Raw genomic sequence first — 22,627 nt, forward strand, 5'->3', positions numbered from 1 at the left:
TCTGATCATATCCAAATTTATTTACGAGCACCTGAAAAATCTAAATCAGGGCAGCTGGCAGACAGAAAACCTTTAAACAACAACAGATGTTAAAAATGAAAACTGCATTAGGAAGAAAACAGACATGTTAACAAGAAAACTCACATCTTTGTGGAACAGCAAGTTCTAAAGACATAATTAATATTTATTTCATACTCTCCTTCCAACCAAGGAGAGGAAAACACAGAAGATAAAACTGAGGTCTGACTGAAAGAGACAGAAAAGGCTTTTAGAAATTCTGTTGCTTAATTCCTACTGCTGCCACTACATATAGTTTTATTCTTAAAAAAGTAAAAAAAAACTGTACAGTAAAAAAAACTCCAAAACATCAATTTAGTTATACAAAAAGGACCACAATAAAAGTCCTAAAATTTAGCTCAGATGACAGAACGAAGACTTCCTGCTCCAACTTTCTTCCTCAACACTTCCACCAGACGCTCCAACCTGAGGAGGAGGAAGAGGAGGATTTCAGTGTCAGAAATGCAGAACTCCTCAGGGATGAAAACAGGAGAGATGATGAACCCTGCATAACTGAGTGTGAGTGGACAGGAGGAGGACGGATGACACCAAAGATCAGGGAGAAGTGGAAACTCTCCCTGAGCAGAGTCTTTGAGTAAGTCCCACCTGGTCCCTGTCACTGTCACCAGGTTAATGCAGCACTGCCAGCATGCACTGCTGACAGCAACGACGGGTTTCTAACCATCAATGAGAAAGTTAAATGGTGCAGAGTGAGGTTGGTGTATTGTGTGTGTGCATGTGATTTGGATGACCTTCTAACAATCAGCGAGGCTCTCTTCCTTTCCTATTCAAATTAAACTCCCCATTTGTAATAAGCTGCAGATTTGACTCAGTCCTTCCCATCAGAGAGCAAACATTCCTCTTCACAGCCCAGAAACTTGGATGGCACTTCCCATCCCCCACCCCCTGCTGGCAGCCAAATTACTGAAGAAAGCCCCAGGTTTGAGCCCAGGAGGACAGCACAGGACGCAGACGGAGGACTTAAGCTGTTTTCATCACGAATCTCATCCCTTCATCTTCAGGTTGATGAGTTGAGAAGCAGCAGCAGCAGAAGAAGAAGTCACGTTCAATCAGAGCGTTTTCCTTTTTGAATCCAAATCTGAAGGCTTAGTTCTTCCTGATCATCTCGACTGCAGGGACACCCGCATCATAGTTTGCTGAATATGAATCATCAGAGCCAAATCCCCTTAGTCCCACATACTTAACCAGTCTTTGAACACCTCCAGAGTCTCTGAGGGAAACTGTTTCTGGTGGCATGACACAGCTGGTTTCCACCACAAAATTACAACCTCCAAAATTCTTAGTGAAGAGATCATTAGGAGTTTTTATTTATTTTTAGGAGTTTTTATTTGAAAACAGCATTCTGTGGAAGAAACATTTGTTTGCTAATCATTATCTAATGATCCATGAACATGCTGAACATCCCCCTTTTTTAGTCTAGGTACACCTACCTGAATGTTGGTCCAACCTGCCTCCTCTAAATCCCAGATCATGTCTGCTACAGGAGTGTTAATCTCAGCATCAAACATTCAGATATGGCCTCAACATTCCTGTGGCAGACATTCACAGACCCCAGAGTGCAGGTTCAAATGACAAATTTCAGAGCAGACTGAGGAGTTCCTTTGCACAGTGTTTGGCTTGTAAGACAAGCTGAAATTTGGTCTCATCTAAGTAGAGAACGTTCTTCCACATGTCTGCTGTGTTTCCTAAATGGGTTGTAGCAAACTTCAAGCAGGATTTTTATCTAGCTTAATGGATTTCGTCTTGTAACTTTACTAAAAAGAGCAAAAGTGTGAGTCTCGACACATTGTTTTCCTTTCAAAAGACTGCCTCGTCTGAGCTGTGGATCTCTGCAGCTCCTCCAGAGTTACCATGGGCCTCCTGACTGCTTCTCTGATTAATGCTCCCCTTGCCCAGCCTGTCAGTTTAGGTGGATGTCCATGTCTTGGTAGGTCTGCAGATGGTCCATCCTCTCTCCATGTTCAGATGTTGGATTGAACAAAGCTCTGGGAGATGTTCAAAGCTTGGGATATTGTTCTAGAACCTAACCCTGCTTTACACTTCTCCCCAGCTTTCTCCTTGACTATCTGCTGTGTTCCTTGGTCTTCATGATGCTGTTGGTTCTCTAATGTTTTCTAACAAACCTCTGAGGCCAGAAACAGAACAGCTGTGGAGCTTCAGAGAAAACATGTTGGTGGGGTTGAATATACAGGGGTTGGACAATGAAACTGAAACACCTGTCATTTTAGTGTGGGAGGTTTTATGGCTACATTGGACCAGCCTGGTAGCCAGTCTTCATTGATTACACATTGCACCAGTAAGAGCAGAGTGTCAAGGTTCAATTAGCAGGGTAAGAGCACAGTTTTGCTCAAAATATTGAAATGCACACAACATTATGGGTGACATATCAGAGTTAAAAAAAAGACACATTGTTGGAACACGTCTTGCTGGCGCATCTGTGACCAAGACAGCAAGTCTTTGTGATGTATCAAGAGCCACGGTATCCAGGGTCATGTCAGCATACCACCAAGAAGGACAAATCACATCCAACAGGATTAACTGTGGATGCAAGAGGAAGCTGGATGAAAGGGATGTTCGGGTGCTACCCCGGATTGTATCCAAAAAACATGAAACCACGGCTGCCCAAATCACGGCAGAATTAAATGTGCACCTCAACTCTCCTGTTTCCATCTTGGGCTGTTGACAATGTGAAACATGTATTGTTCTCTGATGAGTCCAGCTTTACTGTTTTCCCCACATCCGGGAGAGTTACGGTGTGGAGAAGCCCCAAAGAAGCGTACCACCCAGACTGTTGCATGCCCAGAGTGAAACATGGGGGTGGATCAGTGATGGTTTGGGCTGCCATATCATGGCATTCCCTTGGCCCAATACTTGTGCTAGATGGGCGCGTCACTGCCAAGGACTACCGAACCATTCTTGAGGAGCATGTGCATCCAATGGTTCAAACATTGTGCCGTGTATCAGGATGACAATGCACCAATACACACAGCAAGACTGGTGAAATATTGGTTTGATGAACATGAAAGTGAAGTTGAACATCTCCCATGGCCTGCACAGTCACCAAATCTAAATATTATTGAGCCACTTTGGGGTGTTTTGGAGGAGCGAGTCAGGAAACGTTTTCCTCCACCAGTATCATGTAGTGACCTGGCCACTATCCTGCAAGAAGAATGGCTTAAAATCCCTCTGATCACTGTGCATGACTTGTATATGTCATTTCCAAGACGAATTGACGCTGTATTGGCCGCAAAGGGAGGCCCTACACCATACTAATAAATTATTGTGGTCTAAAACCAGGTGTTTCAGTTTAATCGTCCAACCCCTGTATATGCATAGCAGATATTTCTGATATTTATTTATAAAACAAAACGTTTAATCACGTATGATTTTCTTACCACTTCACAAATAAGTGCTATTTTGTCATTTCTATGAAGTTTGGGGCCAAAGTCTAGTTTTACGAGCTAATGTTCCTCATAGAGTTGAAACTCTGGACAAAAATCTTTTTTCTAATGTACTCTCTAGTTTTGCTTTTGCTTTATGATCTAATACACAAACAAACCATGTCACTGTCTGTTCTAGTTTTTCTTATTTCAGTCAGTCAGTCAGTCAGTCATTTTCTACCGCTTATTCCATAGTGGGTCACGGAGGAGCTGGTGCCTATCTCCAGTAGTCTATGGGCGAGAGGCAGGGTACACCCTGGACAGGTCGCCAGTCCATCGCAGGGCAACACACAAACAACCATGCACACACTCATTCATACACCTAAGGGCAATTTAGAGTTACCAATTAACCTAACAGTCATGTCTTTGGACTGTGGGAGGAAGCCGGAGTACCCGGTGAGAACCCACGCATGCACGGGGAGAAGATGCTAACTCCATGCAGAAAGACCCCAGGCCAGGAATTGAACCCAGGACCTTCTTGCTGCAAGGCAACAGTGCTACCAACTGCGCCACCATGCAGCCCTTTTCTTATTTCATTCTCTGGTAAAATCACTTGATCCCAGTCTTAATAGGAGTCAGTTGATTATCTTAATGGGGCAAAATTCTCCTCCTCACATTTAAAGCCCTTATTGATCTAGCTCAATCATACATCAGAGATCTGATTGTTCCATACGTTCCTAACAGAGCACTTTGTTCTCAGACTGCAAGTTTACTGGTGGTTCCTAGAGTCTCTAGAAGTAGAATGGGAGGCAGATCCTTTATTTATCAGGCTCCTCTCCTGTGGAACCAGTTCCCAGTTTTAGTCCGTGAGGCAGACACCCTGTCTACTTTTAAGGCTAGGCTTAAAACTTTCCTTTTGATAAAGCTTATAGTTAGAGTGGCTTAGGTTATCCTGAGTTATCTCTGTAGTTATGCTGCTATAGGCTTAGACTGCTGGAGGACATAATGACCACTTTCACTCGCTCTGCTACATTCTCCTACTACTTTGTAATTTTGCATTATTTGCTTTATTTTAGCTTTTAACTTACAATCTTCCTTATATAATTGATACACTTGGCCCTGTCTTTTAGTGTTCAATCCTGGCTCTCTCGTAGACATAACTACTGACTGCGCTTTTACTACGACTATGTCCTTTCATCCTCTAGACTTAAAAACTGCCTCAGAGCTTATCTGCCTAGCTGTGTTTCTCTCCTAGATGAAGGTGATAAAGGAGCTACTGCTGCTATTAACGCACAACCTTTCCTTCCCATAGAAAGTACTCCTGGATCAGTGCTTCTGTGTTCTCTTTGTGTCTCTGCTCTGTTCTCTCAAACCCCCAGTTGGTCGTGGTAGATGGCCGCTCACACTGAGCCTGGTTCTGGTTCTGCTGGAGGTTTCTTCCTGTTAAAAGGGAGTTTTCCTCTCCACTGTCGCTACATGCATGCTCAGTATGAGGGATTGCTGCAACGTCAACGGCACTGACTGTCCACTGTCTCTACATGCTCATCCAGGAGGAGGGAATGCTACAAGACACTGACTGGATTCAATCTGCTGGGTTTCCTTAGACAGAAAAACGTTTAACCAACTTAAATAATAAACGGAATCTGACTGCACTGTTTGATAGTTAGGATTAACTGGAATTGATGTGGTTGACTTGGAGTCTTTATGATTCCACTGATTTGACTTTGTTTGTCAGTAAATGCGTTGAGACAACATGTATTGTGAATAGGGATTTTATAAATAATCTGAATTGAATAATAAAAGATATAAACCTGCTGACATCACCTGGAATGTTAAAAAATGAATGCTGATGTTGATGAATGTTACTCCTACAACTATTGAGTCTATTTTAGAAGCAGTACAGAAATTCTTAAAGTACAAAACAAATCTGTAGTGAAAAAAAATAAAGAAATTAGTTTCCATGTTTTTTTTAGGTTTAACAGAACAGATGTAGTCTGAGCTGTCAATGCTGTAAGACTGTATTCATTCAAGACTAATGAGAACATGTAAGTGATACAGAACAAATCTGGGTTCATTTGTTTGTTAGTAACTGACCTATGAACTCTCTCACTAGCTTCCTTCTCAGCCTCCTGGCTGCGCTGGAGCTCTGCCTCAGTGGTTTCCCTCTCTCTGGACAGATGTTGCAGTTGAACCATGAGAGTCTGGACCTGAGATGACAAGTCCTCCTGATCTGCAGATGACTCAGCTGAAAGTGATGGCTGGGAAGGAGTGACATAGCCCTGACAGCTGACAGAGGAGAAGGAAGATGGGGTTATGTGGCAGACCAAAACAAATAATTGCAGCTATGTGAAGGGGAAAGACAATAATAATAAATATGGCATACATTTGTATTCAGATATCCATTTTTGCCCATTCTCCTTTATAACACAGCTCAAGCTCAGTCAGATTGGATAAAGAGAGGCTCTGAACATCATTTTCAAGTCTTGCCACAGTTTCCCAAGTGGCAAACTTCAAGCAGGGCTTCGACTGGACTATTGGAATGGGTGGGTATACTCTGTCCCAGTCTCAAGTCTTCCGCACTATCTAACAATATTCTCTTATACTCTCCCAACACCTAATGTCACCATGGGGGTGATATATTCAGGATGTTGTGCAGAATGCTATGTTTTCCTCCAAACATAGCATTTTACATTAGCATTTTACATGTAGGTCAAAAAATGACATTTTTGTTTAATCTGACAAGATCTTAAATTGACCTATTTTGGTTTTCCTCTTGCCACTTTTCCATAAAATGCAGAATTGTGGAATTGCAACTAATAATAGTCCTTTCAGCACATTCTCCCACCTGAGTTGTGGACCTCTGCAGATCCTCCAGAGGTAGCAGGGGCCTCTTAATGCTTCTCTGATTAATGCTCTCAAAGCAGCCTCTGAAGTCAGTTTGTTAATCTGGATTCTATTCTGGGGGTCAAAGCTAAGGGGGATGAATACATGCCACATATCAGATTTTGATCTGTAAAAAGGTTAGAAAAGGTTTTATTGTTTTAGTTTCTCTTTACAGCTATGTTCTACTTTGTGTCTATTTGATCAAATCCCAATAAAATTGAAATGATGTTGTACATTAAAATTTGTACATGTAAGAAGACAAAATGTGGCAAAATTCAAGGGGTATGAATAGTTCTGCAAAGCACTGTAAAGAGTGCACCGACAAATGAAAAACGAATGAAAGAATTAATATTCCATTACATTTTTATCCCGTTGCTTTGTAGTTTGCTACAGAAGACATTCTGAATAAAGCACAGATACAAGCAGCACATTAGACAGCTGAACAAGTTTTGACAAAACATAAACTCAATTTAAAGCTTTCATTATGAGCAGAGATATGAATTTCTATCTTTGCAAGAAATTGGTCTCAAGAAATTTTGACAAACTGTAAAACTGACAGTTTTAGTCACAAGCCATCATTTGCTGCTGTGATGAATTACAGGCAGGTTGAGCTCACCAATGACAGCCAGTTCCTCTCTGTGTAAATAACCTGTTTAATAGGTCTACCTAGCTACTGCTCTCAGACAACATTTCTCCTGACTTCCTCCTCCCCACTGGACAACATGCCAAACTAAATCTGACTCTTATGGACTCCTGTACTATCTGGAGACTGTGTAATCTCTACTTTCGCTTTGGGTGACCACTACGTTATGCATTGATATCAGAGTTTGAGGTTATGTACATAAAGTCATCATTTGTTAGCACCTTCTAGCCGAGTCCTCAGCTGCCTTGCAATAGTTTACATTTTTCTGGGCATATTTTTTACCTTCTGACATGGAAATGAATGCAACTATCATGAGCTGCAAGTCTGAACACAAAAGAAAAGGAAAAGTTAAGAATATATCCCCTTTAACTCCACTCAGAGCCCGCCTCAACTAACTCATCATAAAATAAAAATCTATATCGGCCCAATTCACATTCTAATACATACTCTTCAATTCAGTTCAACCAGTCAATTCAAATAAGTCAGAATTACATTCAGTCCATCTCTATACAAAATTTAAGCTCCATCAGAGCCATGGTACCGATCCTTCACAGGACCTGAATATGGAACACAAGGTGTCTAATGATTTTAGTAACACTAAATTTAAATGTAACAAATCTTGAAGAAATACAAATTTAAACAGGATCTAAGTTTTTATTTAATTTCTTCTATCAGACTAAAAGTGAAAACAAAATGTCTTCATCCTCTCCCCTGCTTTGTGCAGCCTCTTGAGGTGTCTCTGCAGGCGTTCAGCATCAATCCTAGTAATTTATGGAGGCTCACATTTTCATCAGCATAGACAGACTTGCTCCTCATCTTTATTTTGTTTCACTTTGCTGCAGCTGCTTTTCTCAGAACCGGACTCAGACCCCTCTAGGAAATCCTCCAACTGATCTTAAAGCCCAAAACACACCTCTCTGGTGGTTCAAATCTGCCTCATAAGATCTTATCTAATTACTGTTTGTTTGTTGTCCTCATTGCTGGCTGTTTACGCCTGTTATTATTCTACAGGTTATCCAGATTCCTCTCTGATGATGGGACACCCGTCGCGTGTCTCTAGCTGCATTTGGACAGAGATGAATCAAAACCTTGGACTTGTCCCACAACTTCTGTGCTTCTTATCATTCCTCTACACACAATTTTCCTCATACGGTCACTTCGCCCACCGGATATTATTTACGGTGCTAAATGTAGTTTTCAAAGGATTTCATTTATTAAGGGAAATAAGTTATCAAAACCAATAAGTATGTGAAAAACTAGTTGTCTTCAAAACCTAACAACAGGTTGCGCCACAACTGTCATCAACTGTTTGTTAATAACAGGTAATGAGTTTAAAGTCATGAAACAGAATCACAATCAGATTTAAGCGTGGACATTGACTAGGCCACTCCAAAATATTTTTCTGTTTTTCTGAACCATTCAGAGGTGGGATGTTGTTCTTTGGATTGTTGTCCTATTGCCCAGGTGAGCTTGGGAATAAGGTTGCAAACGGATGGTCAAACATTCTCAAGGATTTTCTGCTAGAACACAGAATTTGTGGTTCCATTTACCAGTAAACCATTCCAGTAAAGCATTACACTACCGCCACCATGTTTAGCTGTAGGTGTGATGTGCTTTTTCTGAAATGCTGTGTTAGTTTTGCACCAGATGTAATGGGAAGATCACCTTCCAAAATGTTCCACTTTTCTCTCATTAGTCCACAACGAGTTCTTGTAATAGTTTTGGTACACGACCATTCCTGGGAAGGTTCTCCTTTGTTCCATATTTTTTCCATTTGCGGATAATCGTTTTCACTGTGGTTCACTGGAGTCCCAAAGCCTTAGAATGACTTTGTAAAAAGGTTATAGTAGTTTTGGATAATAGTTTTCAGAATAGTTTAGTTTTAACGTTTTTTCTCTATTTAAGTTTGGTTTTAGAATGGGTTTGCTAGATTTTATTATTATTATTATATAAGTAAAACTTAATTTTAGTTTAGTGTTAATCAGTTCAAGTGCTAGTTTCAGATTTTTCATACTTGGGTTAATTTGTAGGTGCAGGTTTCATAAGGGTCAGAGTATCGTCTTTAGGAAATTAGGTATATATGTATTGGTTAATAAAGAGTCAACACATGATACCATTTAGAGTAAATGGATACAATTATTGTTGAACAACCAACTGTCCACAAAAACTAACAGTTCACAAGAAAGCAGCTTTAAGGGCAACATGTGTGTAATACTGCACCTGCTCAAAGTAGCCCATAGACTAAGGACACACGTGAACATAATAATATTAACTAATATAATACCACGCAATATAATGTAAACTTATCACATAGTCTTGTGGACATCTCAATCTCAGTAAAACATATTAACCAATGCATCCTGCCGCTCGTGGTGTTCTTGCGTATTAACTGGCGAGCAGTGGAATTTTTTTCTTAAGTGTTGAAAATTTCAGAAATGTACTCCAACTGTCAGACTTAAATGGACATGCAAGTTGGTGTTGCCACTAGGGACATGTGATGGCACTGAGAGGACAGACGAGTGCGAACCTTTCAAAAAAGATAAAATGATTTGAAAATGTTAATTACCGTTATAGTGTTTATGTGAAAATAAATGGACGAAAAAAGATATGGTCCTACACTTTCCTTGAAGTGAGACTCCGATGCTCGATAACTAACTTAAGCACAGCTTGAGCCAAGATTATTTTTACACTTAAGTCCATTCTTAACAGCAATCTTAAGAGTATTTCTGAGAGGTTTTATAAATATGGACCCTGGAGTCTCTGTGAGATTACCTGGGTAAAAAAACAGGTTAAACCTGACAAAAGTGTAAAATATGTGAAAATAGTAGAAGTAGTGAGATCAACAAAATTACAATATTATTGAGACAGTGGCAGCATCCATCCATCTTTTATTTTCCACTTGTCCAAGATCCGGTTGCGAGAGCAACAGGAAACCCCAGAAATCACTCTCCCCAGCGACATCCTCCAGCTCATTTCGGTGGGATCCCAAGGTGTTCCAAGGCCAAACGGGATATAAAGTCCTGCCAGCGAGTTCTGGGTCTTCCCCAAGGTCTCCTCCCAGTGGGATGTGTCCAGAAACCCTCCAAGGGGAGGTGTCCTGGGGGCATTCTGATCAGATGCCTGAACCACCTCAACTGATTCCTTTCGATTCATAAACGCAGCAGCTCTACTTTGAGCTCCCTCCAGATGTTGGAACTCCTCACCGTATCTCTAAGGGTGAGCATGGCTATCCTCCAGAGGAAGCTAATTTTGGCAGTTTGTATCCTGCAGCACCCCCCACAAAATACCTTGGGAGACAGGGTCGTAGGGTTTCCCCAGATCCACAAAACACATGTTGACCAAAGAAGCATACTCCCATGACCCCCGCAGCAATTCCGCAAGGGTAAAAATCTGGTCCACTGTTCCATGGTCAGGCTGGGAAGTGTGATCCCTCGATAACTGGATCTCACTCTCTGTTCCCCTTTCTTAAAATGTGGACCACCACCCCAAGCTGCCACTCTAGCTGTGTTTTCTCAGCCTACCATGTGGGCAAGTCAAATATGACAATGGCCAGAGCCTTCAGAAATTCAGGCCGAACCTCATCCATACCTGTCGCTGGGGAGCCTTTCAACTGCCTACACGACCCCTGCCACAGTGATGGAATCACATTCTCCCAAGTCTTCAGGCTCTGCCTCCTCTGCGGAAGACATGGTGAGCGGATTGAGGAGATCCTCAAATTGCTCCCTCCACCATCCAATGATGTCCTCAGTTTGGGTAGGCTGTTCCCCTCGCAAAACAAACACAGCTTAGGATAGTTCAAATTACGCTTCTCTGAGTCGCCAAAGGGTTTTTTAGAATTTCCTTAAGTCCAAACGAAAGTCCCTCTCCATAGTCTCTCCGAATTCCTCCCATGTTTGAGTTTTTGTTTCCATAACCACAGAAGCTGCAGTCCTTCTGGCCACCCAGTACCTTTCAGCTGCTTCTGGAATTCCCAGGGACAACAAAGCCCTCAAGGCCTCCTTCTTAAGCCTGATGGCTTCCATCATCACTTACACTACCAGTCAAAAGTTTTAGACGCACTTTCTCATTTAATGGTTTTCTTTATGTTCATGTCTATTTATGTTGTACGTAGATTCTCACTGAAGCTGTGAATGAACACATATGGAATTATGTAGCCAACGAAAAATTGTAGAGGAACTTTAAATATGTTTTCATGTTAGAGTCCTTAAAGTAGCCGCAAATTGCTGTGATGACTGAAATATTAACCTTTGGTCGTCTCTCAGTGAACCTCTGGGAAGTTCTTTCAAGACTCTTTGGAAAACCATTTCAGGTGACCACCTCATGAAGCTCAGGGAGAGAACGCCAAGAGAGCAAAGCAGTCATCAGAGCAAAGGCTATTTTGTAAACATCTAAAATACACAATTGTTTAGAGTTACTTCACACTTTTTGTTTACTACATAGTTCCATGTGTTCATTCATAGTTTTGTTGCCTTCGGTGAGAATCTACAATGTAAATAGTCATGAAAATAAAGGAATTCATTAAGTGAGAAAGTGTATCTAAAACTTTTGACCGGTAGTGTATATCCACTCTCAAAGAAAAAAAACTCCAAAATCAAAGCATGCAGCCAAGGCCTAGTATGTGACTGATGCCTCTCTCACTGGGCAAAGCCATAATAGGAGAGATTCCAGCCCTTCTCCAGGAGCTAGGTTCCAAAGCCCAATGATTTAGTTAAGTAAAAAAAAAAAAGAAAATAAACTCCAAATGTATTATTCTTTTGAATTATATATATTCCCTTTGTTTTCTCCTTTTTCGGTTTTGTCAAAGATAACTAGTTTTTAGATTTGTTTTGTCCCAGGGCTGTTGTTTTTTTCTATAGGAAGTAAACAAATAAGTACTACACTTTAAAAACATAAAACGTTGACTGCTCCAGCAGCCTTTATCTACTCATCAGTCAGTCACGTTTTTGGACCTCATCACAGCACATGACCATGGAAACGGCCATCATGTGTAACACTAAAACATTTCCAGGTTGCAACGCTGCAATACTACAGAATAGTCCCACTATAAATAAATAATATTAGGAAGGTCCTTGCACCTTTCCGTCATGAAAACGTGGTCCCCCAAGGAGGCATGCCCCACACAAGGGTTACTACGAATTTTCTGAAGTGAGATTCGTTGAAGCATTCGGAAATAGTAGTAGTAGAAAGATGTCCTATCCCTGTGAGCTTATTGAAACAGTAAATACATCCTGGAAGTGGTGGAAAATCAGTCTGCTTCATCAGCTGATTTGGTGAAGCAGCTGAGTGTGAGTCCTTTGGGATAATTTTCTAACAACTGTAAGACCTTGAAAGCACAGGGACATACCACCTTCGGGGCTGCTGCACAACTGACAGCCTGACACAAATTTAAAAGTTTCCCCCATTTTTGGCAGAGCAAAAGCGGACTTTTGAGTCCAAGCTGATCTGGCATACTGATACAGCTGGCAGGCTAAACCAAAGTTACTTCACATAGAAACTCGGTCGTCGTTCCAGCTGGACAAAACGGCACCAAATGTAACATCGGTGTAGTGAAAGACTAGATGTCTCACAATAGTTTACTAGAATTTTGGCCCATTCCTTCTGACAAAACTGGTGGAACTGGGTCAGATTTGTAGGCCTCCTTGCTTACACACACCCTTTGAGCATATTTTCACATATTTTCTCTGGGACTGAGATCAGGGCTTTGTGATGGACAATCCAAAACATTGACGTTGTTGTCCTTAAGCCACATTGTCATGAATTTGACATTAATTACATCACTGTTTGGAAGGTAAAATTGTGCTCAAGCTTCAACTTCCTGGAAACCACACAATAACATGTATTTTGTGAAGTGTACCGGTCCCTCCTACAGCAAAGCACCCCCTCAACACAATGCTGCTAACCCTGTCATTCACAGTAAGGATAGTGTTGTCTGGCTTGCAAGATTGCTCTTTTTTTCTCCAAGTGTACAGTTAAGCTCACAGTTATTCATAACCACATCCCTGGTAGATAATGGTAATCTTTTAATTTTACCAACATGTTTTTTCTGGGGGATGCACAGAGGCAGAGTTGTTAGCTCTGCTGCCTGGCAGTAAGAAGGTCCTGGGGTCTTTCCGCATGGAGTTTGTATGTCCCCCCATGCATGCATGAGTTCACCTTTAGGTATTCCGGCTTTCTCCCACAGCACAAAAATAAGCATGTTAGGTTAATTGAACTCTCTAAACTCCCCCTAAGTATTAGTCTGTAAGTGCTTGGTTGTTTGTCCTGTGTGTCTCTGTGTTGTACTGTAATGGTCTGGTGACCTGTCCAGGGTGTAACCCCCTCCTCTCGCCCAATGGTGGAGATAGGAACCAGCTTTCATGCAAGGATAAGTGGGTAGGGATGATGGACAGATGGTTTCATCTGACTGGAACATTTTAAATCTGATAGAGTAGCCTGTCTCAAAGTCCAGACTACATACATTGTTTGAACATTGGTTATGCATTGTAACCCCAGATTCTGAGTATAGGTGCAGCCCTCTAAGGCTATCGCTAGCGATAGCTATTAAGGGCAAAACCTATATGAAATAGAACTGCAGTCAATCTGGAACAGTCTTGCAGTCTGGAACACGAAGGGAGAGTCTTTAAATTGGACATAAAAATGAGGAATGATGTTGAATTTGGTAATTTGTGCATTTGATCTAAGAAATCTGGGGGAGTCCAACAATCTAAGTTTGCATATTTGTGCCCTTTTCACTGAACCTCACGCCAGTGTAAAGTCACTTTACTCTGTCTGAGCCTAACAACCAGCCAGCCAGGCCTAGCTCTCTCAGACGGTCTCAGTGGGAGAGACCTGAGCCCTATTGGTAAGCTTTATTCAGCACAGGATTAAGAGGAACCACGCAAAGAACATATTACGAGCCAAATAATCAACCAGAGCATTTCAAAGCAAAGAGAAAACAAGCTAACATTTGTTTGTTTCTGTGAACTCCTCTCTGCACATAGATCCTCACAGAGCGATATGCACTTTTAAAGAAAGAGAGCATACTATTTTGAAAAAAATATACCCCTCATGTTTTTATGTTTTGAAAGCTGCCCGTCTCATTTCCCATTAGAACCAAACTTCTTGCTTGATTAAGAATAATTTTCAATTAAAATCTGCTGGGAAATGAATCATCTTGGTTCTTGACTGTAATAAAAGTCATTATAGCCAAACAATGTTTTGTTTCATCAGACCACAGAACCAAAAATTAAAGTCTTTTGTCCCTGAGTGCATTTACAAACTAATTTTTAAACTGCCTTTTCATTAATGGCTTCTTCCTCTTAGAGTGGCCTCTTGGCTTATGTTGGTACAGGACTGGTTTCATTGTGAATGATGACACATAGACCCAAGGATGAACCAAACTAGTGGAGGACTACAGCTCTCTTCTTGATATCTTTTGATTTGTCCATGATGTCACAAAAATTTATAGTGTGTTGTAGGTGTTCCCCTAAAATACATCAACAGGTGACCCTCCAAATAATTCAAATGTTGTGAAAACCATCCTAATCCATGATATCATTATGTGGGCTTTCCTAAATTGTTTAAAAGATATAGCAAACTTAATAAATGCAAACTTCTCACTTTGAAAGTAAAGAAAATTTTGGAAATAAAATATAAATAATCTTGCTCATCTTAACTGATCTAAAACAAGAAGTTTAGTCAGATTTACTGTCAGACAGTGAGGTAAACCTACATATGTGTTTTTATACAGTCTGGTTTTAACTGGAAATAAAATAAGGCTTAATGAATGATGGTTTTTAAGTTAGTACAAGTTCAGTTAACGTTCTGCTAATGTGCAGACCAAAGGTGAATAAGTTAATAAGACACTACTTTCATTTTTGTGTTTTACTAATTATTTTAATTTAGTGTGGGGATTTCTACTATGATGTAGAGGCATCAGGGTCACAATCTTGAAAAGTTGGAGTAATACTAAAGTAGACAACTGAATGCAAGCTCAAAGAAATCAAATATGGAATAAAATACTCACTGACTGATCAACTAATTGGAAACAGATTAATTACCAAAACAATCATTATCTGTGCTGTGTGGTCAAACATGTCCAGTTTGGTCTCGACTATTTGTGTTTCTATTTCTATGTGTAGATTTTGAGCAAAACAGTTTAATTTCTGTCAAAAACAGTTGCTAGTTTGGCACATGGTCTCCGAGTCTCACAGTAAAACGCTGGACAGCAACGGCGGTTATGTAAAGGTGAATTGTATTATTGCTGATGATCACTAACCTGTGATTGGCTTGTAATGCTTGAATTTCAGCCTCGAGTCGTTGTCTCTTGTCCAGAGCTGCATCTCTCTCATTCTGCAGCCTCAGCAGCTCCTCCTTATCAGATAAAACACATGGCAGTCACCTTGTGATAACACAAAGGTCTGTCTGAGCATGTTGACAGCAGAAAGGACAAACAAGCTGTGTGAACAATAATCCTTAGCAGAACCATTTCCATCAGTTGTTACCAACTGCTGTAATAAAAAAGCTGGTAACACTTAAATTAATTACCTTTCAGTGATATAACCCATGAACTGGGTGAATAATACCTAAATATGTACAGTGGCTTCTAAAAGCATTTATCCCCTGTGCACGTTTCCACATATTGTCACATTACAAACACAAACATAAATATATTTTATTGGAATTTTATGTGGGTGACCAACACAAAGTGGTATACAGTTGTGAAGTGGAAAGAAAATTTTACATGATTTAAAACATTCTTTACAAATAAAAAACTGAAAAGAGCGGTGTGCAAAAATATTCAGCCCCCTTTACTCTGAGTGCAACCAATTGCCTTCAGAAGTTGCCTGATGATTGCTAATGACTAAATAGAGTCCACCTGTGTGTAATCTAATCTCAGTACAATACAGCTGCTACAGATGTTGGTTAAGAGAATATTGGGGAGCAAACAGCATCATGAAGTCCAAGGAACACACCAGACATGTCAGGGATGAAGTTGTGGAGACGTTTAAAGCAGGCTTAGACTATAAAAAGATTTCCCAAGCTTTGAACATCCCACGGAGCTTTGTTCAATCCATCATCTGGAAATGGAAACATTACGGCACAGATGTAAACCTACCAAGACAAGGCCGTCCACCTCAACTTACAGGCCGAACAAGGAAAGCACTGATCAGAGATGCAACCAAGAGGCCCATGGTGACTCTGGATGAACTGCAGAGATCCACAGCTCAGGTGGAGGAATCTGTCCACAGGACAACTATTAGTCGTGCTTTGCACAAATGTGGTCTTTATGGAAGAAAGAAGAAGAAAGCCATTGTTAAAAGAAAACCATAAAAAGTCCCATTTGCAGTTTACCAGAAGCCATGTTGGAGACACAGCAAACATGAGGAAGAAGGTGCTTTGGTCAAACGAGACCAAAGTTGAACTTTTTGGCCAAAATGCAAAACGCTATATGTGAAGGAGAGCTAACACTGCACATCACTCTGAACACACCATCCCCACTGTCAAATATGGTGGTGGCAGCATCATGCTCAGGGAGTGCTTCTCTTGAGCAGGGACAGGGAAGGTGGTCAGAGTTGATGGGAAGATGGATGGAGCCAAATACAGGGCAAACTCTGAAGAAAACCTGTTGTATTCTGCAAAAGACTGAGGGGGGAGTTTCACCTTCCAGCAGAACAACAATTATATACATAAAGCCAGGACTACAATGGAATGGTTTAAAACAAAACTTATTAATGTGTTAGAATGGCCCAGTCAAAGTCCAGAGCAAAACGCAATTGAGAATCTGTGGCAATATTTGAAAACTGTTGGTTACAAACCCTCTCCCTCTAATCTGACTGAGCTTAAGCTGATTTTGCAAAGAAGAATGGGCAAAAATTTTAGTCACTAGATGTGCTGATAGAGACATACCCTAAAAGACTTGCAGCTGTAATTGCAGAAAAAGGTGGTTCCACAAAGTATTTTGGGAAGGGGACGACTTCACAATTGTATCCCACTTTGTGTTGATCTTTCACATAAAATTCTAATAAAATATTGGCAGAGTGTGTGTTTGTGCTTTAAATGTGCAAACCCACCAGGCAGCAAGGAGATCAAGTTCTGGATAACAATGGGACTGACTGTTTAAATAAAGGCTTAATTTACTAACTGTGTAATTAATGAACATAAATGTCAACACACCTTATAATAAGGATTGCTGTTACATCAGCTCTAGATCTTACACCATAACATTATCACATGCCTCCTGTACCAAATCTGCAGGTGCATTTAAGGACTGGTTGGGGGAGTAGGTTTATTGTGGTTTGTGAATTGATGAGTGGATTTGGATTACTAAACTCTGTTGGAAAGGATGCAGGAGCAGATGAAAACAAGCTCATGCATTACAAGAATAGAGTGGTTTGTTTCTGGTACCGCTGTTAATCTTTGCTGACTTAAATTAACATTAAACAACAAAACGTTTCAGTGATTAGATGTTCAAATCTGAATTTGCAATAAACAGTCTAAATAGTGCAGATTTCTACCTCCTTCTATATTTACCATAGTTTCTGTTTTTCCACACCACAAACATTCAGCAGTGCTATAACAAAAAATGAGAAGCACTGTAGGAAAATCTACAGTCATGAAAAAATAGGACACCCTACAAAAACATGTTTGTTCCTCCAACATATTTGGATATTAAATATCAATTTGAATCCTGGAAATTCAAGAATATAAGTTATATAAATTAACAATAAAAACTGATGAAAAAATCTTTTGAAATTTTCGGTAAAATGTATTTAAATAATTCAGGTGATGAGTAAATGAGGACATCCCCATATCTATTTCCACTTAAAATGGCTAAAATCACACACAGGTGTGTCACATCAGGATGAGAACATAGTCCTGTTTAAACCTCAGACATTTAGTTTGGTGCTCCTCACTAAGTGAGGGTGAACACCATGGTGAGATGAGATCCAAAGATCTGTCTGAGGCCTTCAGGAAGAAAATTATAGCAGCTTCTGAGTCTGGAAAGGGATTTAAAGAGGTCTCTAAAGAATCTGAAATCAGCCGTTCCACTGTAAGGTAAATAGTCTACAAGTGGGGGAAACAGGTGTCAATATGCTCAGGCATGTCTGTCCTAGCAAGTTCAACCTTAAAACAGATTACAAGACTCTAGATTCCAAAGAAGAGTCCAGACGTTTCCAAAAACCCTAAAATACTAGTGTGGGGCTTATAGCAGGCTCTCTGTTGATATGAAAGTGCATGTCTGTACAACCAGAAAGAGACTGCAGAGGTAACTTACTGCTCTCAAGGTATATCAGGGATTTAAAAATCAATGGTTCAAAACCTTTCAAATGTTCTGTCATAAACCTCCTATGGCTTGAGGCACTACTAATAAAATACCAGTAAAGGTTCTGGTGTGAGTGGAGTTGGAGTAGAGTAGTTCCCCACTTGCTGCCCCTCTACCTGCTTTAGCACAGCTCAACCTGGTCTCTTTAATTTTACTTGTTTACAAGAAAGACGGGGAGCTGTTTGGAATATTATGGGGTGGGAATTAAAAAATGCAACTTATTACTCTTATTAAAATGTCCCTTTAAAAGTAAAGATGGCATGCTAAAAGTCTATAACAGCATGTCTTTTAAGCAAAATCCAGACTCTAACCGAACCCAGCTAACTAGCCAGCTAATATTAGTTTTTAGTGTTACTCAATAAAGACCAGGGCCCGTATTCACACAGATTCTCAGAGAGCTCCTAACTTAGCCTAAAGATTCCTGCCAAGGACTCCTATCTTAAGAACGATTCAGGTCTCTGCTGAGAGGGACTCTGAGAAAGGAGACGACAGAGATTCCTATCTTAGTGAGGAGGAGTGGTTGACCCGTAGTTAGGTGTGACGCTGCCTTCTAAGAGCTCTGATTGGTTGTTGCAAACAGCAAAACCAGACAAAAGGGCTCCTAGTAATCAATGGAAAGATATTAACCGATGATAGAAGTTAGACTGGATTCAAAAATAATGATAAAACTTGGCTAAATTAAATGATTTGTCACACAGCATCAACATGTTTAAAAGTAGCATATTTACATGATCATTATTTTTGATTTATTAATTATTATGTTTACTCGCCATGCTGGTAATTTTTATACTGCATCTATTTCATATTAATTAATTTCATACTAATATTAAAATTCAGCCTTTTACTGTGATCTCCTTCTTGTATAATGAGGTTTAGTTTTGGAAAATGACCAAAACAAAACAGAGAAAAAAAAGGTGGAGAAAAGCGAACTGAACAGAGAAGCAGAGCCTGCTGGTGGAGAAGAAGAGAGGAGTGTTGAAAGGTAGATTTGGTCACGGTGGGAACAAACAGGTATTCCCACCAGATCAATGCGTCGCTCCTTCAGCTTTCACCAGGTTGGAATGTGAGCAGCTCTAGTACCTGCTGCAGTTAGAAGCTAGAGAGGAGATAGCAGCTCACCAGAGAACGTCTCCACAGATGGGAGCGTTCTAGATGATCATTTAGGCTAAGGCTGCTGACATCATCATGTACAATACAGCAGATACTTTCTCTCCTCATTTACATCCTACTTCTATATATATAGTACTTAGATTATTGTACTTTCTCTTGTCTAAAGTTTGTATTTAAGTATACAGTACAGACCAAAGGTTTGGACACACCTTCTCATTCAAAGATTTTCTTTATTTTCATGACTATAAATATTGTAGCTTCACACTGAAGGCATCAAAACTATGAATTAACACATGTGGAATTATATACTGAATAAAAAAGTGTGAAACAATTGAAAATATATCTTATATTCTAGGTTCTTCAAAGTAGCCACCTTTTGCTTTGATCACTGCTCTGCACACTCTTGGCATTCTGTTGATGAGCTTCAAGAAGTAGTCACCTGGAATGGTTTTCACTTCACAGGTGTGCCCTGTCAGGTTTAATAAGTGGGATTTCAAGTCTTATAAATGGGGTTGGGACCATCAATTGTGTTGTGCAGGAGGTGTATACAGTACACAGCTGATAGTCCTACTGAATAGACTGTTAGAATTCCTATTATGGCAAGAAAAAAGCAGCTAAGTAAAGAAAAACGAGTGGCCATCATTACTTTAAGAAATGAAGGTCAGTCAGTCCGAACAATTGGGAAAACTTTGAAAGTGTCCCCAAGTAGTCGCAAAAACCATCAAGAGCTATAAAGAAACTGGCTCACATGAGGACCGCCCCAGGAAAGGAAGACCAAGAGTCATCTCTGCTGTGGACGATAAGTTCATCCGAGTCACCAGCCTCAGAAATCGCAGGTTAACAGCAGCTCAGATTAGAGAACAGGTCAATGCCACACAGAGTTCTAGCAGCAGACACATCTCTAGAACAACTGTTAAGAGGAGACTGTGTGAATCAGGCCTTCATGGTAAAATAGCTGCTAGGAAACCACTGCTGAGGACAGGCAACAAGCAGAAGAGACTTGTTTGGGCTAAAGAACACAAGGAATGGTCATTAGACCAGTGGAAATCTGTGCTTTGGTCTGATGAGTCCAAGTTTGAGATCTTTGGTTCCAACCACCGTGTCTTTGTGCACCGCAGAAGACGTGAACGGATGGACTCTACATGCCTGGTTCCCACCGTGAAGCATGGAAGAGGAGGTGTGGTGGTGCTTTGCTGGTGACACTGTTGGGGATTTATTCAAAATTGAAGGCATACTGAACCAGCATGGCTACCACAGCATCTTGCAGCGGCATGCTATTCTATCCGGTTTGCGTTTAGTTGGACCATCATTAATTTTTCAATAGGACAATGACCCCAAACACACCTCCAGGCTGTGTAAGGGCTAATTGACCAAGAAGGAGATTGATGGGGTGCTGCGCCAGATGACCTGGCCTCCACCGTCACCGGACCTGAACCCAATTGAGATGGTTTGGGGTGAGCTGGACCGCAGAGTGAAGGTAAAAGGGCCAACAAGTTCTAAGCATCTCTGGGAACTCCTTCAAGACTGTTGGAAAACCATTTCAGGTGACTACCTCTTGAAGCTCATCAACAGAATGCCAAAGGTGTGTGGAGCAGTAATCAAAGCAAAAGGTGGCTACTTTGAAGTACATAAAATATAAGAGATATTTTCAGTTGTTTCACACTTTTTTGTTCAGTATATAATTCCACATGTGTTAATTCATAGTTTTGATGCCTTCAGTGTGAAGCTACAATATTCATAGTCATGAAAGAAATCTCTTTGAATGAGGTGTGTCCAAACTTTTGGTCTGTATTATATATATATTTTTTTTCAAGTTTTATAGATTTTTTCCAAATGTATTTTTTTAAAGCATTGTACAGTCTGCAAATATTTAAATAATCCTGTACTATATTGTTTTTAATTTTGTTGACTTTTTATTCATGGTTATTTATTATTGTTTCTATTATTTTATTATCCTTCCTAATGTTACCTTGCTAGAGGTTGACCTTTAACCTGTCCTGCTGCTGAAACTATTTAATTTTCCCCTAGGGGGAAGATAAAGTTGATCTTATCTCTATATTAATAATTGTTTGATTGTTATAGAAGTTTATGTGCTCTTTTACTCGACTATTAAGGAGGCGATCGAGTCGGTAGCATTTTTATAAATTTGCTGTTGTTCATTGTAGGACAATATTTCTCCATTCTCTCTGTCTTTCCACCATCTTCTCTGCTTAAGACACTCTTAAGCTCACTAAAAATTCTCCTCACTACTCTTAACATTTCCTCAAGTTAGGAGCTCTCTTAAGGCCTAAGATGCTTCATGAATAACTTTAATCTTATTAAGGGAAAATTCTAAGAAAAATCTTGGAATTCGAGAAATTCTAAGATTTTTCTTAGAATGACGTCACTAGGAGCTACTTTTAGTCTTAAGATTCTATGTGGGGTGGGGGGATAAGTGTGTTTGTGTCACCAACACAGCCCAGAATAATTAGATTACATTCAACTCTTCCTCTGCACTTTTTGGTTTTGCCTCAGAAACACCCTGTTTAATGTCACCCCACAGGATTCCTGTTGGACTAAGGTCTGTAGATTGGGCCGACTTAGTTTTGTTTATTTTACTGGTTTGCCACCAAGGTGAGGTAACCTAGGTTCAGTTTACAAAAAAAAACCAAAACAGGAAAGCACCACAATGAGAACTGACAAAAGATTTTATTCTATTTGAACATAATTTAGTACAAATGCAGACAAGCGATGGGTATGTAAATGACTTGAATTGCAAGAGTGGTTTCTAGAACACCACCAGGGTGAATGCATGGTGACATTTCAAGAGCAGCAACATTATTATTGGAAGTTGCTGGAGCATCCAATAGTCAGTCTAACCAGTGAGGAAGGGCCAGCAGACATGGATGAGGCCTTGTAGACTCAATAGACAGGGGTAGGATCCCTTGCAGGTGTTTGATAGGAGTTACATTAGGGCTTTACAGGAAACCGGATGGTTGTATTGTACAACTGGTAATGCCACCACATGTCCTAGATGTGCTAACTCTTTGGAAATCGGATCATTTACCATCAATGTTACCATGGCACGTACCAAATGATGTCCAAATGGGAACAGTCTGTCTACGTGCTAAATGTATCTGTCTCCTCTGCTTGGTAAGCTACTTTTTATGTGAACTTGTTAATATTTCATGTGCAGTCTGCCATAAATGATAGAGAAACTGAAACATTACCAAATTCCTGCTGGTCCCC

General features: G+C 40.3%; 1 protein-coding gene across 5 annotated transcripts in view; it reads right to left on the minus strand.

The window, feature by feature from the left end:
• The window catches only part of mipol1 (mirror-image polydactyly 1), a 99,518-nt gene continuing 76,891 nt past the window's right edge, over positions 1–22,627 (minus strand). For all 5 annotated transcript variants that reach the window (XM_047344916.1, XM_047344914.1, XM_047344917.1 and 2 more), the window contains 3 exons: positions 15,242–15,336; positions 5,553–5,744; positions 1–483 (listed from right to left, as the gene is read on the minus strand). In XM_047344916.1, the coding sequence (XP_047200872.1) occupies positions 417–483; positions 5,553–5,744; positions 15,242–15,336 (354 nt within the window). In that variant the 3' untranslated portion in view covers positions 1–416. The remainder of the gene's footprint in view (positions 484–5,552; positions 5,745–15,241; positions 15,337–22,627) is intronic.

The sequence above is a fragment of the Girardinichthys multiradiatus genome, chromosome 19 (assembly GCF_021462225.1).
Source record: "Girardinichthys multiradiatus isolate DD_20200921_A chromosome 19, DD_fGirMul_XY1, whole genome shotgun sequence".
Classification (NCBI taxonomy): domain Eukaryota; kingdom Metazoa; phylum Chordata; class Actinopteri; order Cyprinodontiformes; family Goodeidae; genus Girardinichthys; species Girardinichthys multiradiatus.